Here is a 15,272-nt window from a genome sequence, read left to right as displayed (position 1 = left end):
AGCTGCAGCTCACTACATCAGATGCATGAAGTATCTTTACCGAGGCAATGTTAAATACATTGGAATGAAGTAGAGGGAAGGATGGGAAGACAGGGTGCTTATGCAGAAGAAAATTTTATGGGAGACCCATTATAATGGGAACAGGTGTGTTACTTTGTCCTTACCTCTGTTGGTAATGTGCTTTTTAGTATGCAAACCATTTCTGCTCATGATCTTAGGAAGCAGTCCCAGATGGTGACTGGAGTAATAGTAAATAATTAATTTGCACATACCTTCTCTTATAAATTATTTAAAGTCCTTACAGTGCAGGTAGACATGTTCATGAGAACCTCAAATGTTATGTTTCACTTCTAAACACATCATAATCAGTCCCAGTGAAAATAAACCGTTGATAAATAGATTAAGCTGAATTTGATTTTCTCACCAGGGTTTCAAAATGTTGGCTTGTTAACTCTATTCCCTTTATGCTATCACTGAATCATGGCAGGATCAGAGAAGCAAGTAATAATGTGAATGGTTGCATTATTAAAGATACTGTACTTCTCCAGGTCAGCTGTGTTCAGTATAGAGTTACAACTGACGAAATAAAATACACCTAATAAAGAAGAGCCCTATATATTGGTTACAACTAAACTAGATTACAGAAAGAATTTTTATTTTGCCTGCTGTGACTATCTTTGTTTCTTAGAAAATTAAACAAATATTTTCCTACAGTATGTAAGTATAACGATTCATTATTGATTTACCATTATGTGATATATAGAGTATATATAATTTCTCTTTTTTGTGTGTCTAATGAAATTTCTTATTTTCTGTATAGATTTAAGTCATTAGCAAAATACACTCATACATACATAGTGACTTTTATTTGGAGAATATGTGTATTGGAAAAAAGATTAAAGTCTCTTTTAAAAAACATGCAGATGTTAATGTTAAGTTTGTTTACACTTTATAATGTATGACCTATATCCAAATTAAAATTTGTCATCCTGGTGTATTTTAAACTTGACACATTAATGAGTTGATTTATATAGAAAGTAGGAAAGTTGGAGGAAATTTTATATACAAAATACAGTAACTATTTTGTATGTGTCTAATTTTAATCACACATGAAGCCGTAATTTATTTGACATAGATATAATTGTTCTGATTACATAATTCTCAATAGATAATATGAAACTTCCAGTAGAACATTGACCATCTAGTTAAACTATGTAAAGAATTGTAGGTATATTTTTCTTTCAACACAAATTAGATTCTTGGGTTATCACATAGACTTTGGAACAAATGCAAATGTCAAATCATGAGTCTATGAACATTTTACAGAAAGGAAATGGAAGATTTACAAGAATTAATTGTGTTGTTATACATAACTCAGATTATTAAACTTGTTCTCTCAAATCTTACAGAGCTTGAAATCATGCAGAATATGATCAAAATATAAGTAATTTCAGTATAACAACATTCACTATATGAAAAGTAAGTGAATATATTATTTGATATGCTTTACTCTGAAGACAATACTGACAATGAGCAAGAAGATTTACCTTATGATGGAGATCTACAAAATAGAGGTCAATATAGTTGTGATTCACAGAATTTGAAAGAATTTATTTCTGTAGAACATGTCTCCCCAACTGTTTCCACATTGACATCTCCTATCAGCAGCAGTTGGACAAAAGAAAATTCAAACTGCAAAAAGCAATTGTCTCAAAGAAAAATAAATACGGTGCTGTTGACCAAACAAAATGACATAGAATTTACCATGACAACAGAAAAAGAAATACAAGTTGGTGGTTTTAGCAGTTCAGGAAGAAATGAAGAGTTTTCCAACTCAAAAATATCAGAGGTCCTTTTACGTCATTTTCCAACAGAAGACTTAACATGCCAACTAATTGATTCTGAGACTATCCCGGAGTTATCATTTACTGACAGTTTTGATGAAACAGTACTAAAAAAAGATAAGATTCCAGAAAATACAGGCATATTTTCCCCAAAAGAAGAAGTAAAGAATAGTGAAAGGAAAGTAAATTGTAATTCAGGTGTCAAAAATTGGGATTTGACTCAAGATAAGCTATCTTTAACAGCCAAGTGTGCTGTTGTTTGTAATAACAAATACTGCAACATAGATAACTCACAATTTCTAATTCAAAAGGAACCTGGAATGAATGAAGTCTTAAATTATACCTCTACCTGCAAAGAGTATCAAAATCAACAATATTTTCTGGATAATGCTGAAAATGTTCATAATCATCCCCAATCCAATGAACACCAAGCTCATTATAGACATTGTGATTCCTCTGAAATGTCCCCAAAAGTCAAAGAATTAAAAGGAAATAATGAAAGCTTTGTATTTAAAAGAACTAAATCTTCCACACATTTGCTTGGTAAAGATGTACTACAAGCAATGACATTTTTGGAATCTGATACAATCAGCAATCAAGGAGAAGAAAATGGAACTTTCAATCTTGAACAACAGCTAGAGGTAGATTAAAAGTGATTTGTCTGCATATAGGTCTGGATAAACTGAATAACTGATTTTTGAGTTAGATCTCCAAATCAATGCTGAAAACCTACTTTAAACATTTGTTAATTTAAATTAAATGCCAGGGAGATTCTACTGGATTCTTGATTGGTTATTTTATTTTATTTTATTTTATTTGGGGGGGGGGGCTGCAATCCTAAACCAACTTTGTATTTCTATTAATATAATGTTTCTTAATAAATATACATACAAGTAAAGGTAAAGGTTCCCCCGCACATGCGTGCTAGTCGTTTACGACTCTAGGAGCCGGTGCTCATCTCTGTTTCAAAGCCGAAGAGCCAGCGCTTGTCCGAGGATGTCTCCGTGGTCATGAGGCTGGCATGACCTTGGTGGAGCAGTGGGCTAATGCCTCCTTAAGTAACAACAGCTGCCTGCAATTAGTGCAGGTTCGAGTCCCACCAGGCTCAAGGTTGACTCAGCCTTCCATCCTTCCGAGGTAGGTAAAATGAGGACCCAGATTGTTGGGGGCAATTAAGCTGACTTTGTAATAATGCCGCTGGGGGGGGGCGAAAGCCCTAATAAGCAGGCATATACATAGAATGAAGGCTATTGCTAAGCTTGTAAGCCGCCCTGAGTCTTCGGAGAAGGGCGGGATATAAATGGAATTAAAATAAAAAATAAAATAAATAAATGACTAGACACCAAAGGCGCACGGAACGCTGTTACCTTCCCACCATAGTGGTCCCTATTTTTCTACTTGCATTTTTACGTGCTTTCGAACTGCTAGGTTGGCAGAAGCTGGGACGAGTAACAGGCGCTCACTCTGTTATGCAGCACTCGGGATTCGACCCACCAAACTGCCGACCTTCTGATCGACAAGCTCAGCGTCCCAACCCACTGAGCCACCGCGTCCCTATACATACAATTATACTGCAATAAATGCAGTGTGACATACGTGTACCGAAGAATATTTAAATGAGCTGAAATTCAATGCAACTTTAAACAAACAAAAATTACACATTAAGGATAGTTTCTGATTTTCTGGCAATTCCCCTCCGCCCTTTATTTTTTTTTAATAGAGTATATAGCTGCATAGAATCGTGGAATCAGCCTTTGAAATCAGTAGTGGCTGTGGAAATAATTGTCATTGTTCTTTAACATAATAACACAAATCATATTTATTTATGCTATTAATACCTAGTTTCCAAATCATTAATCCATTATCTTCAGTATAAATTTCTAGCAATATTATAGTAGTAGCTAATTTATGACAATGTACTGGCTTAGGACTCTCCTTGCATGTTGCAAATTTCTACAAATTAGCCTACTAGCTTTTCAGCTATATTTCTTATTAGAAAGGGTTCACTTTCCAGTTTACCTTTCTAATCCTACATTTTTAATATTCTTTCCCATTACATCATTTCATTTTTGTATTTTCTTTCACTCTGATATTTTTTTTAGTTTTTAATGTATGCTGCCTTAAATCTGTCCAGTTTGGTGCCATACAGATTTAATAGATAATAATAAAACTTCAGTAGTTCATATAGTGTATGTTGTTTTCCTGTCTAATGGGATGTGTTTTACTCTCTGTTTTTCCTGAATCAAATTCTTTTTTTCCCCTTCACAGTTCTTGCAGTACTTGTTAGCAAGTTAATGAATATATGTCTCCTAGAAGTTAGAATGCTTTTGAGTATCCTATGACATGGATCAGCAAATCTGCACCCATGGATGTTCAAGTGTCTATCAGTCCCCAAAATCATACCTGCAATCAACCAAAATTAATTAAACTACATTTTAATTCTACACTGTTCCAAATGTATGAAATCTTGCAAGAGTTAGGCATTGTTATGCAAGGTCCCATCAGAACTAAGTGTAAAATAGCTAAACCCTCACAAGATTTAAGGTGATTTGGGGAACTTGAAATGGTCCTGACTCCTGTCTTATATTATTGTAACAGTGCAACTAATGTTATGCTGAAAATACTAAAACATTCAAAAATGTTCTACTGCACCTTTCCAAACCACAGATGCTGACAAGACAAGCTGAGGTTCAAAATCATATCGATCATCTGAGATTTAGTCCTAAGGTAAATCTCCCAGAATAAGAAATTAATTTAATTATGGAGGATAACTTAATAAAATATAATGTATTTTCTTTTTTTAAAGCCCTATCAAATTGTATGTTAGAGTACATAGTTCACCGAACCCTAAATTCTATTATTCCAGGGTACAGTGGGCATTTAAAATTAAGTTGAATACAAAAATATTAAAATCTTGTTCAGAAAGAATGTTTTTCCTGGCAATGAAAATATATTGACATAGATGAAAGTATGTTTTCCTAGAGAGAATTTTCCATAAATAGGCATCACAGTTGAAGAAACTTTTGTGTATTTGATAACCTCACACTTCTGAAGGTGAATAAAGAGTCCACACCATGTACTTAAGGAAAGAGAAATTCCTTGAAATATTCATGGCCCATCTTGCTATCTTGCTATCACTGTTGCAAACCTCAGTCCCTATTGCCAAATTATCTTTTGTGGAGCAACTCAGCACTTCTTGATTTCTGTTACCTAATGTATTTTTCCCTGACTTATATTATTTTTAGAAATATTTTATCTATGTGGTTGCCTTGTTTTTTAGGATATTCAAAGTTTTGTTAAAGGATGCACATAATTTTTAGTGACGAAGTGTAGTAATGTTTAGAAGTTTTTAACACATTATTTTGTCTCCTGATTTAGTAGGTGGCTACTGATTATGTTTTATCTATGAGATTTTACTGCAGGATGTATATAAATATTTAGAGTAATGAAAATATGGTAATGTTTAGAAATTGTTTTTTCAAATTACAAAATTATTGTTTGAGGCTACTAAAAGGATGGGATAACTGAGAAAGACAAGTGAATGCTTTCTATTGTTAATGTTGCACTTTTCAGTGAACATGTATATTTTCACAGATACCTCCTTGTTCAAATTCACATACAGCAGAACTTAGCGTTCCAGCACAAAGTACGGGAATAGCTTCCAAAATGCCTGCATTTTCTCCTGTAACCATTCCTATGGAGCACATGCTTGATTTTTCCCAATCCTCTCATTCAGGTACTTTAAATAGGCTTTACAAAAAAGCAAGTTGTTGCTATTCCTAATTTGTTGTACTCTGTATACTATTGTCTTGAGAAAATTTTCCAGAGCTTTTATTTAATCTTTTTAATTTTGTTTTGTAGAATCACAGTCTAACAATATAACTTCTTCATTACCGTTAGCTAATGCAGTAAGAAAACCATCTGTGAACACTCCTTTTCTGCAAAATGTAACAGATGACAAGGAACAGATATTAAAGAAACAGACTGAAGAGCTGAAAGCAAATGTAATGCCACGTGTTAATTTTTAAATGTTTGGAACTTGGCCTATTTTAACATCTCATCTGCAAGTTCAAGTGCAATGTATTTTTTTTCCTTTTTTAAAGGTTGAAATATTTTCTGGGTGTATTAAACAGAATGTATTTTCAGTAGAAGAACACCTTCAGGTAAATTCAATTTTATATATATTTTTAAAAGACAGGAGCTCCATTTGATGATTATCCAGCTACATGATGTGTATATATATATATATATATATATATCATGATATATAGATCATGACGTAGAAGGGGTGGGGGGTCAGCCTAATCTCCAAAGCATCTGAATACAGGACAAAAAGCAATGGATGGAAACTAATCAAGGAGAGAAGCAACCTAGAACTAAGGAGAAATTTCCTGACAGAACAATCAGTGGAATGACTTGCCTCTAAAAGTTGTGGGTGCTCCAATATTGGAGGGATTGGACAACTATTTATCTGAAATGGTATAGGGTTTCCTGCCTAAGCACTGGGTTGGACTAGAAGACCTCCAAGGTCCTTTCCAACATTATTATTCTGTTATCTGAGTGTTTTTAATAAGAACTAAGTTTAATTTATTAAGCCACTCTAGGCTGAAGAGAAAGTTACATGGCAGAGACCCATCATTCTCATACCAATTTATTCTCTGCCTTGACATACAGCATTTCCTCCTGACTTAAAGTGGTGTGTTTTGAATTTTTTCTCATTGAAACAAACGAGGGAAATTTTAGATTTGATAATCTGTGACTTTATCAGAGAAATAAGGAAGCTCTGGATTCCTTCATATACCCTGTTTCAGCTGTTATAGGAATTTGGTATTCTATGATAGGGAAATATTTATCAATATAGCAGTCCCTATTCACATAACAACACAACAATTTCATTCCATCTCAGTCTTCCTACACTGCCTTTGGCAGTTAGAATTGCTCTTGGATTCAGAATTCTGCCCATATAAGCAATACTGAGTGATTTTATCATTTCGGAATACTGTGATATGTGAAGCTAATTTATTGAGTACATTTTGTGAAGTAAATGGGTGAACACAACTATGACTTGAGTATCCTGTGTTGGAAGTTAACAAAATGGTATATTTTAAGTGTGCACTCAGTATAGTTTTGTATGACAGAATGGAAACGACTAGTATACAGAGAGTCCCTAGTCCCGTGGTACTGTACCACAATAATCACTTCTAGAGAGCAAACAGATGAATGTTTTGTGTGATGGTTCCTCTTCTTCTGTTAAATTGGACTGAGAAACCTACATGGGCATAGATGTCTCCTGCATGAAAAGGGCATGCAGAATTCTGCATAAAAGTAATGTGCCATTTGGATATTTTAACACATGCTTATTTTCATAGAAGAGGTACTTAACTACTGAAGCAGCAAAATTATAACAGTCTCGAGGAATGAGTTTCATGGGTCATGTTTGGCAGCATTTGGTGATCAGTTTAGAAAGTTTAATGTCATTCAGATTTAGTAATTCTATTTATGTTGTTTCTTCCAAAATTATTGGTATTATATATCTGAGAAGCATTTAACATTTCAGTTTCTATTAATTGAATAGAATTATAGTAAAATTAATATGGAATTAAATGATTTTATTATTTTTTGAATTAAGTTTTTGCAACTTTTAAAAGAACAACTGGAGCAATTGGAACATAATTACGTAGCTACCAAGGAAAAGCATTGTGCTCTGCAACGTCAAAACCATAAGCATTCATCAAGAAATATTGGAGAATTTGATCCTAACAGGTCCAGTATTAAAGTTTTAAAATAATATAGCTATTAATTTTTTACTGTGCTTTAACATTGTAATCCAATCTTCTGTACTCAGAAATAAAACCTATTGATGCTTGATTTCAGTTAAAAATATGTATTTGAAGCCTTTCCAAATCCAGCATTTACTGTCATAATCTTTTCTGTTGGGTAAAATATTTAATACTTTATAATTACAAAGTAGTAATTATAATTAAGTATGAGCAGTCCAGAAACAAAATGTAAAATAACTGAATAGGTAGCAACCACTTCACCCTCCCCCCTCCATTGTCACAAAACTATTGGAGTAAGAAGAGGTAAACTCTCTACAGGTAACTTTATTACAATTAAATAACTGTAGGAAACAGAAAAATATAGTTGGAAGGTCAAAACTATGCCATTACTATTTCAAAGTAGAGGACCGATTTATCTTCTTGTTTCTCTGTAGAACTGTCTACCAAGTTTCTCCTCCAAAGCTACCGTAAATTGTTTCTTGCTAATCTAACTAGTATTTTCATGACAGCAGACTGCAGTTTTGCATTTTACCATTCAACATCACTGTTTTTGGCAAATATTAAACATTATCTCTTAATTACTCGGAAACAATATTTTCCAATTGTTCCATATCTTATATTTGATAACATCTGATAATGAAAGAACAGAGCAAAATTAATATTATATATAATTTTGGGTGGGGATTTTTTGTATTTGTATTTAGAAAAGTAGAAGGGGAAATATTTAAACTTGGCATGCTCCTTGAAGGTATCAAAGAGAAAATTGAGAAGACATTCACTTCATATTCCTCAACATATATAACATCACCGTCACTCAGATCCCACCCATCTTCTCTTTGTTCAAGCTATTCTGCGGTAAGCCATTATCCTGTATTTTGTGAATCTTAAAGACTGATTAGGGAATAAAAAAATAATATATTGTACTCTTCAAAGGAATTAAAAAAATCATTTTCTGACATTTACTAGACATTGACTCTTATAAGTGATTTGTTTTATTTTTGTTAATTTCACCAAGAAAATTCATTTCAAAATTATAGCCTTTTCTTCAACAAAAATAATTTCTCAATTATCCAGGTCTTATAGTGAGCCAGGTTACATACCTTTAATCTCAATCAGCATTTTGTAAGCAAAAACAGAACACTTTCAATACATTTATTTGCTGCATGTTTTAAATAGATGTATTATGCTTCCTATATTTCTCTTATGCTTCTTTTAGAGTCCTTTGATTATAAGTACCAATGAATCTCCAAAAAGGAATGTTGCAGGACTCAATATTCCCCAAAATGAGAACTATTGGAAGAATAGACACCATCTTGTGGAAGTAATTCCACAAAAGGCACATAAAAAATCTATACAAGGTGACAGCAACCATCCGTTCCAGCAAATGTAAGGTTGAACTTTTACGATAATCACTGAAGATAATTATTAAATTTAGTAAGGATTTCCCTCTGACTTAGTTGAGATAATATTCCAAGTAAACTTGTAATAGGCTACTTTTACTCTCCAAAGATAAATCGAAAAGTAGACTATATTTTGAAAAATAAGCACTAACAATGGCTTACCAATTGAGATATCTCAATTGGCCAAGTATCAGAATATCGATCAAATTGAATTCAAATTGGATCAGATAGTAACCTGATACTATACAATACTAATCTTCTTTTCATTTCCATCAGGAATTTAAATGAACTTCAAATAAGATCTTCAGCTCTAGCAATGAGCAAAGAATCTAATGAGGTTGATTTCACTTTATTGAATGAACAAGGTAGAAGAAGATAAAAATAAACATGTGTTTTAATAAATAATTAAATCATTCTAAGAAGAAGCACTCACTAATCAGTTTTTTAATCTGCAATATTTTGCATAGGAAGGTCCACTTCAGATAACTTTCTTCAGAAAGTGAGACATTCTACCGATAAGCATAAAATTATTATACATCCTACATTGAAAATGCAGCTATCAAGAAATCAAATATGCTCCTGTTCTTCTAATAGGTTAGTATGTATAATATGAATCAAATCAGCATCCGTATCAATATAAAATGCAAAAAAAAACCCAAAGTAGTTTATCTTATGGACTTACATTGCAAGCCTCCACATTTATTTAGAAATGAGGTCAACTGAATCATATATGTGTGTGTATGCATATGTATATATACATATTTATGATTCAGTTGAATCATATATTCCCAAGTAAGTGAATATTAGATTTCAAGACAAACTTTTCTAGGAAGATCATTAAGATTAGCAAGATTTATTTCTGTATAAGCCTGCATGGGATTGCATCATTACCTGCATGTTTGCTGCTAAATTTCAATTAAGTCAATGTTATATTTTCTTTTTAATCTAGAAATAAAACAACAGAATACAGAAAAGGAACTAGAGGACATTCTGATTGTGAAAGATTTCCAATCTTCTCTGAAGGAAAACCAGTGGATTTAGATGTAACAGGTATGTAAAACAAAGCTTCATTTATCTCATGTTTTAAGCTCTAACACGTTTTCCATGCCAGGGCTCAAATGTGAAATATATAGTCAGAAAAGATGAAAGTGATTCAAAAATGAAGTGTGCACTTTTTTCATCACTGAGCTATATCCAGTCAGATATGAACACTAGCAATATTTTTAAATATTATTAAAACCAATTGTTCAGGCATATTTAGGGCATATTATTAGTATTTATAAAGCTTTGCACAGTTATGATATACAGTACTTGCTATATACAGTAATAGTTTTATTATATATAGTACAGTACTTTATTATATACAGCAAAAGTGTTAAGGCAGTTGTGCAAAAATGCTGTAAACTAAGAATGCTTTCAGAAATAGAAGCGTTAATTTATTTTTATTCATTAACAAAAATGGAAAGTAAATGAACAGAAGAGAAATCCAAATCAAATCAATATTTGGTGTGACCACCCTTTGCCTTCAAAACAGTATCAGTTCTTCTAGGTACACTTGCACACAGTTTTTGAAGGAACTCGGCAAGGTTCCTTCAAGGTTGCAAACATTTCAGAGAACTAAGCACAGAACCTCTGTGGATGTAGGATGTCTCTGTCTCTTCATGTAATCCCAAACAGAATTGATGATGTTGAGATCAGGGCTCTGTGGGGGCCAAACCATTGCTTCCAGGACTTCTTGTTCTTCTTTTTGCTGAAAATAGTTCTTAATGACACTGGCTGTATGTTTGGGGCTATTGTCCTGCTGCAGGATAAATTTGGGGCCAATGACAAGCCTCCCAGCTTTTAAAACGATAACGCCCCTGAACTTTTCTGTTACTTCCTCTTCTTGGGATGGTTAAATTCAGTTGAAGTAAGATGGGAGTTTCTTTAGCCTCTCAAAAAGTTGCTCTCCATCAGAAGTAGAAGAGAGGGTTGGGATTTTCAGATGGCCTTGAATCTAGTGTATATTAAAAAAAACACCTTGTGGTAATTTCTTCAATCTTCAGGTCAGAACAAATTTCTTATATCAGAACTGCGTTTAGGAAATTGCGATACTCACTTCTCTCTTACCTTTTAAGATTCTTTCCCTTTAACAGAAAGGCATTTGCATTGGTAAACCTAACCATCTTACCTTTGAGCCTTGTAAAAGTACAGCTCAATAATATTTCTTACATTATCTACAATAGATTGCCTTTGCAAATGCTTATAGGCAGCTGCAACCCTGTTGCTGTATCACAAATAATGCTCTATATTACTATACTGACAACTTCCTTGGTATATGACCTGCACCAAGTTCAACATGGTTATTTCTTATTAAATAATATTTCACAGAAATATTAAATATTTCACAGAAATATTAAATATTTCATAGAAACATTAAATAATATTCACAGAATATTATTAAATGCTTTGGTGCATTTGCAATAAAAAACCAGTGAGCTTAAATTTGCCAGCCTGAAATAGCTGACAACCATTTAGGCTATTAAAATTATACTTATTGACTTATTGTTTATCGTATTTTAACAGTTTGGATCTATGCATATACCTATTCATATCTACATTTTAAAAAGAAACCTATTTGGTTTGTACACGTTGCTTAAAAACTGCATTATGACTACAAAAAAACCCAACAAAACGAACAAACTGAAAGACACTGTAGAATGCTAATTAAAATAATAATTTTAGCTAGGGAAAGGCCTAAATTAGTCAGTTCATGCATAAACTGGGGGTCATGACAACCAATTTTTGCCATATTACTAATTAATATACTATGGTTAATATTGAGGCTCTTTCAATGACTGTGCCATCAATCATGGTAAATTGCCTATTCTGGATGAGACTGCTGTCCAGTGATGGATCAGACCAATGCGTGAGGGTGCCCTTGGATTAAGCACTGTCTCTTCAGGCTCAAATGATTTCTTTGCTTTTACAGAACTAATCTGTGGAAACACAAGTTTGCAGCAAGATATCAGCAAAAAAAATAAATCTCATTATACAATTACATTTCAGTTTATACCAGTAGTCCTCAATTTATGACCATAATGGAGCCCTTCCATCACAGACATGTCATGATGGTTACAAAGCGGGTCATCATGTGACTGAATTATGATTTATTACCTTTTCTGATGGTGGTCATTAACTGAATCGTTGTCATTAAGTGAATCTGCAGTCTTTAAGCAAACCTATTGTTCGCTATGGGGCATTTTTGCAGAAAATTGTACACTCCAGTTTTCAGCAAACCATTAAAAAATTGTGGTCATGTAAATCCGGGATGCTTTAAACCACTGCAAATGCAGTCACATGACCACAGAGGGGGGGACTGGCCATCAAAGCTTCAGAACTATGTCCTAAGTACCTTTTGGGAGTCCGTTGTAACTTCAAACAGTTGCTAAATGATCAGTCATAAGTCAAGATCTGCCTGTGTTGCATCGTATTTTGTACTGCTATAGAAAAAGTCCGATCACAGTAAAGCAAAACTTGGCCCATAGAATGTAATATAGGTCTCCATAGCAACATATCTTAATCTTTCATTATTTATTATTAATCTTTCATAGTCTTTATAAGTTGCTATTTCCTAGCAAAAAATTGTATTGCTAACTTCAAGGTCTCCTTTTCTAATAATTAAAAGACGGCATTATAATAATTCACAATGTTTTAATATTTAGAGCAGGAACTGTTGATATGTTTATTTAATGAAATATTTATTTATAATTATTTTCAGGTTCTTTGCAAAAGAATAGCATTGCCCAACAAAGGATTTGTAAAGAAGAACAGAGAGAAGATTTTATAGACAGATTATGTGACAGGTAAGGTCTATTAACAGTTTGGACCAATCAATAGCCATTTATGCAAACTTGTACTTCGGTGAAACGTTAATTCTGCAGATATATATATATATATATATATATATATATATATATATATATATATATATATATATATATATATATATATATATATATATATATATGTCAAAAGGAAAAATTTGTAATTGTTGGGTGTCTTTTCTGTTGTGTTTAAATGCTTGAAAACAGCCTGATAAATAGTGCATAATTAACATCTTGATTTAAATTGTTGGATAGCTAGGCTTCTACATTTTGCATATTAAACATGGAATTTGCTGCATGAACATTTCTTATTTTCTTTTGCTCTGTTTTTTTTAGGCAGAATCTATACATTCCCCAAACCCGCTGTTCAAAGATACATGATACCATTATTCTTTCACCACAGTATCTTTCTGGTAGTAATATTAATGGAAGGAAGTCAGTCAGTAATAGGAGAAAAAGGCGAAGTAAAGACATAAATAGCATGGTAAGAGAAGGTCATTATTTACAAAAGTAATATTTTTTGGTAGTGGGTAGAAAGTTTGAGAAAATTATATTTCAGACATTTTAAGAATTTTGAGTTGGTATCCTCTCAGTTCTGTTGTTTAGGCCAGGGGTCCCCAACCCCCAGTGCATGGACCAGTACCGGGCCGCGGCATGCTAGCAACCGGGCCCCACAAACAAGCAAAGCCCCATCCGCGAGATAAGGCAGCACATAAAACCACGCACCCTCCGGTCCATGGAAAAACCTCTCTCCACGGAACCAGTCCCTGGTGCTCAAAAGGTTGGGGACCTCTGCTTTAGGCAATGTCATCTAATAGGTCCCAGGAGACATGTCTGTTGGAATAAATCCCTGCTTAGATTTGGTTGGCCATGACCCTGCCTTTAAAGTCCTGTAAAATTAAAATCCTGTTTTGTTCCTTAGGCATTGGATCTGGAAGCAGTATGATCTGTTAGATGGGGGGGGGGGGTTTCCCAGCACTTCACTGTATGTGTTTGTATGTGGCTACTTTGGTTTTTTTAATGCTTTGGTCAATTAAGTGGTTTTTGTTGAATTTTTATTGTTTATTGGTAAAGTATACTGCCCTGCCCTATATTGTATGCTGACTTAGGGTAGCTATATGAACCAATCAATCAAATGACTAATTAAAAATAAGATTGTTTAAACTAGTTAATATATATATATATGATTATGAAATCGTGTCTTTAACAGATATTAAACTGCACTTTGAATAATGCTATACAGATGGCAAACAATTTGAAGACAACAACGGAACATATGGTGCAAGCTGTCTCAGAAGATTTAGCCAATGTCAAAATTCAGACATTATCCAGTGGCATAGCTCATCAATACTGACAGTGTATTTTGAAGACTAATAAACTATGTCTAAAATATAGCTCTATATTCTATAGCTCTATATGTAAAAAATTAAAATAAGACTGCTGGAAAAAGAAACTTCTCATGTTGTTTTTGATGTAGCTAAATTCTGTGCCCAAATAAATCTAATTATTTTCACATACCATCTAAGATACACCATGTAGTACCTTCCTCTGTGTCAGATTACAAACTGTTTCGGTTTCCTTAAAAGGTTAATGGTTCTTTATAATAAAATATTATGTATAATGTGTAATACGTTATCTACAGTGCATTCAGAAAGTATGCAGACCCCCTTCACTTTTGTCAATTTTGTTATGCTGCAGATTTTACAGTTGTTGAATTTTTCTCATTAATCTACACTCAGAACCCCACAATGACAAAGTGAAAACAGAATTTTAGAAATGTTGGTAAATGTATTAAAATAAAAAAACTGAAATATCACATCGGCATAAGTATTTAGACCCTTTGCAACAACACTTGAAATTTAACTCTGGTGCCCCCCCCCCATTTCTCTTGATTGTTGCTGACATGTTTCTACACCCTGAATGCAGTCAACCTGTAGTAAACTAAATTGATTGGACATGATTTGGAAAGGCACACACCTCTCTATAGAAGGCCTCACAACTGACAAAGGATACTGTAGCAGAGCAAAAGCCATGAAGTCAAAGGAACTGCCTGCAGAGCTCAGAGACAGGATTACTGGAAGGCACAGATCTGGGGAAGGCTACAATAAAATTTCTGCTGCATCAGAAGTTCCTAAGAGCACAGTGGCCTCCATAATTCACAAATGGAAGACGTTTGGCACAACCAGGACTCTTCCAAGAGCTGGTTGCCTGGTCAAACTGAGCAATTGGGGGAGAAGGGCCTTGGTAAGAGAGGTGACCAAGGACCTGATGGTCACTCCGACTAGCTCCAGAGATCCTATGTGGAGATGGATCAGAGTTCCAGAAGGACAACTATCACTGAAGTCTTCCACCAATCTGGGCTTTATGGCAGATTGGCTAGAC

At 33.7% G+C, this 15,272-nt stretch overlaps 1 protein-coding gene across 1 annotated transcript; it reads left to right on the top strand.

The window, feature by feature from the left end:
- The first annotated feature begins 1,498 nt into the window (after window positions 1-1,498).
- AKNAD1 (AKNA domain containing 1) lies at window positions 1,499-14,281 on the top strand. Its single transcript, XM_081325516.1, has 13 exons — window positions 1,499-2,485; window positions 5,439-5,580; window positions 5,706-5,848; window positions 5,948-6,007; window positions 7,474-7,607; window positions 8,329-8,501; window positions 8,699-8,706; window positions 8,841-9,010; window positions 9,301-9,389; window positions 9,492-9,618; window positions 9,974-10,074; window positions 12,785-12,869; window positions 13,227-14,281. Exons 1-13 carry the CDS (start codon window positions 1,502-1,504, stop codon window positions 13,402-13,404), a joined length of 2,394 nt encoding a protein of 797 aa, XP_081181642.1. The 5' UTR covers window positions 1,499-1,501; the 3' UTR covers window positions 13,405-14,281.
- Window positions 14,282-15,272: the final 991 nt, after the last annotated feature.

Source organism: Vipera berus, assembly GCF_964194415.1.
Source record: "Vipera berus genome assembly, chromosome: 3".
NCBI classification, from domain to species: Eukaryota; Metazoa; Chordata; class Lepidosauria; order Squamata; family Viperidae; genus Vipera; species Vipera berus.
Note: the sequence above shows the minus strand (reverse complement) of the source record. Positions and strands in the feature narration are given on the sequence as shown.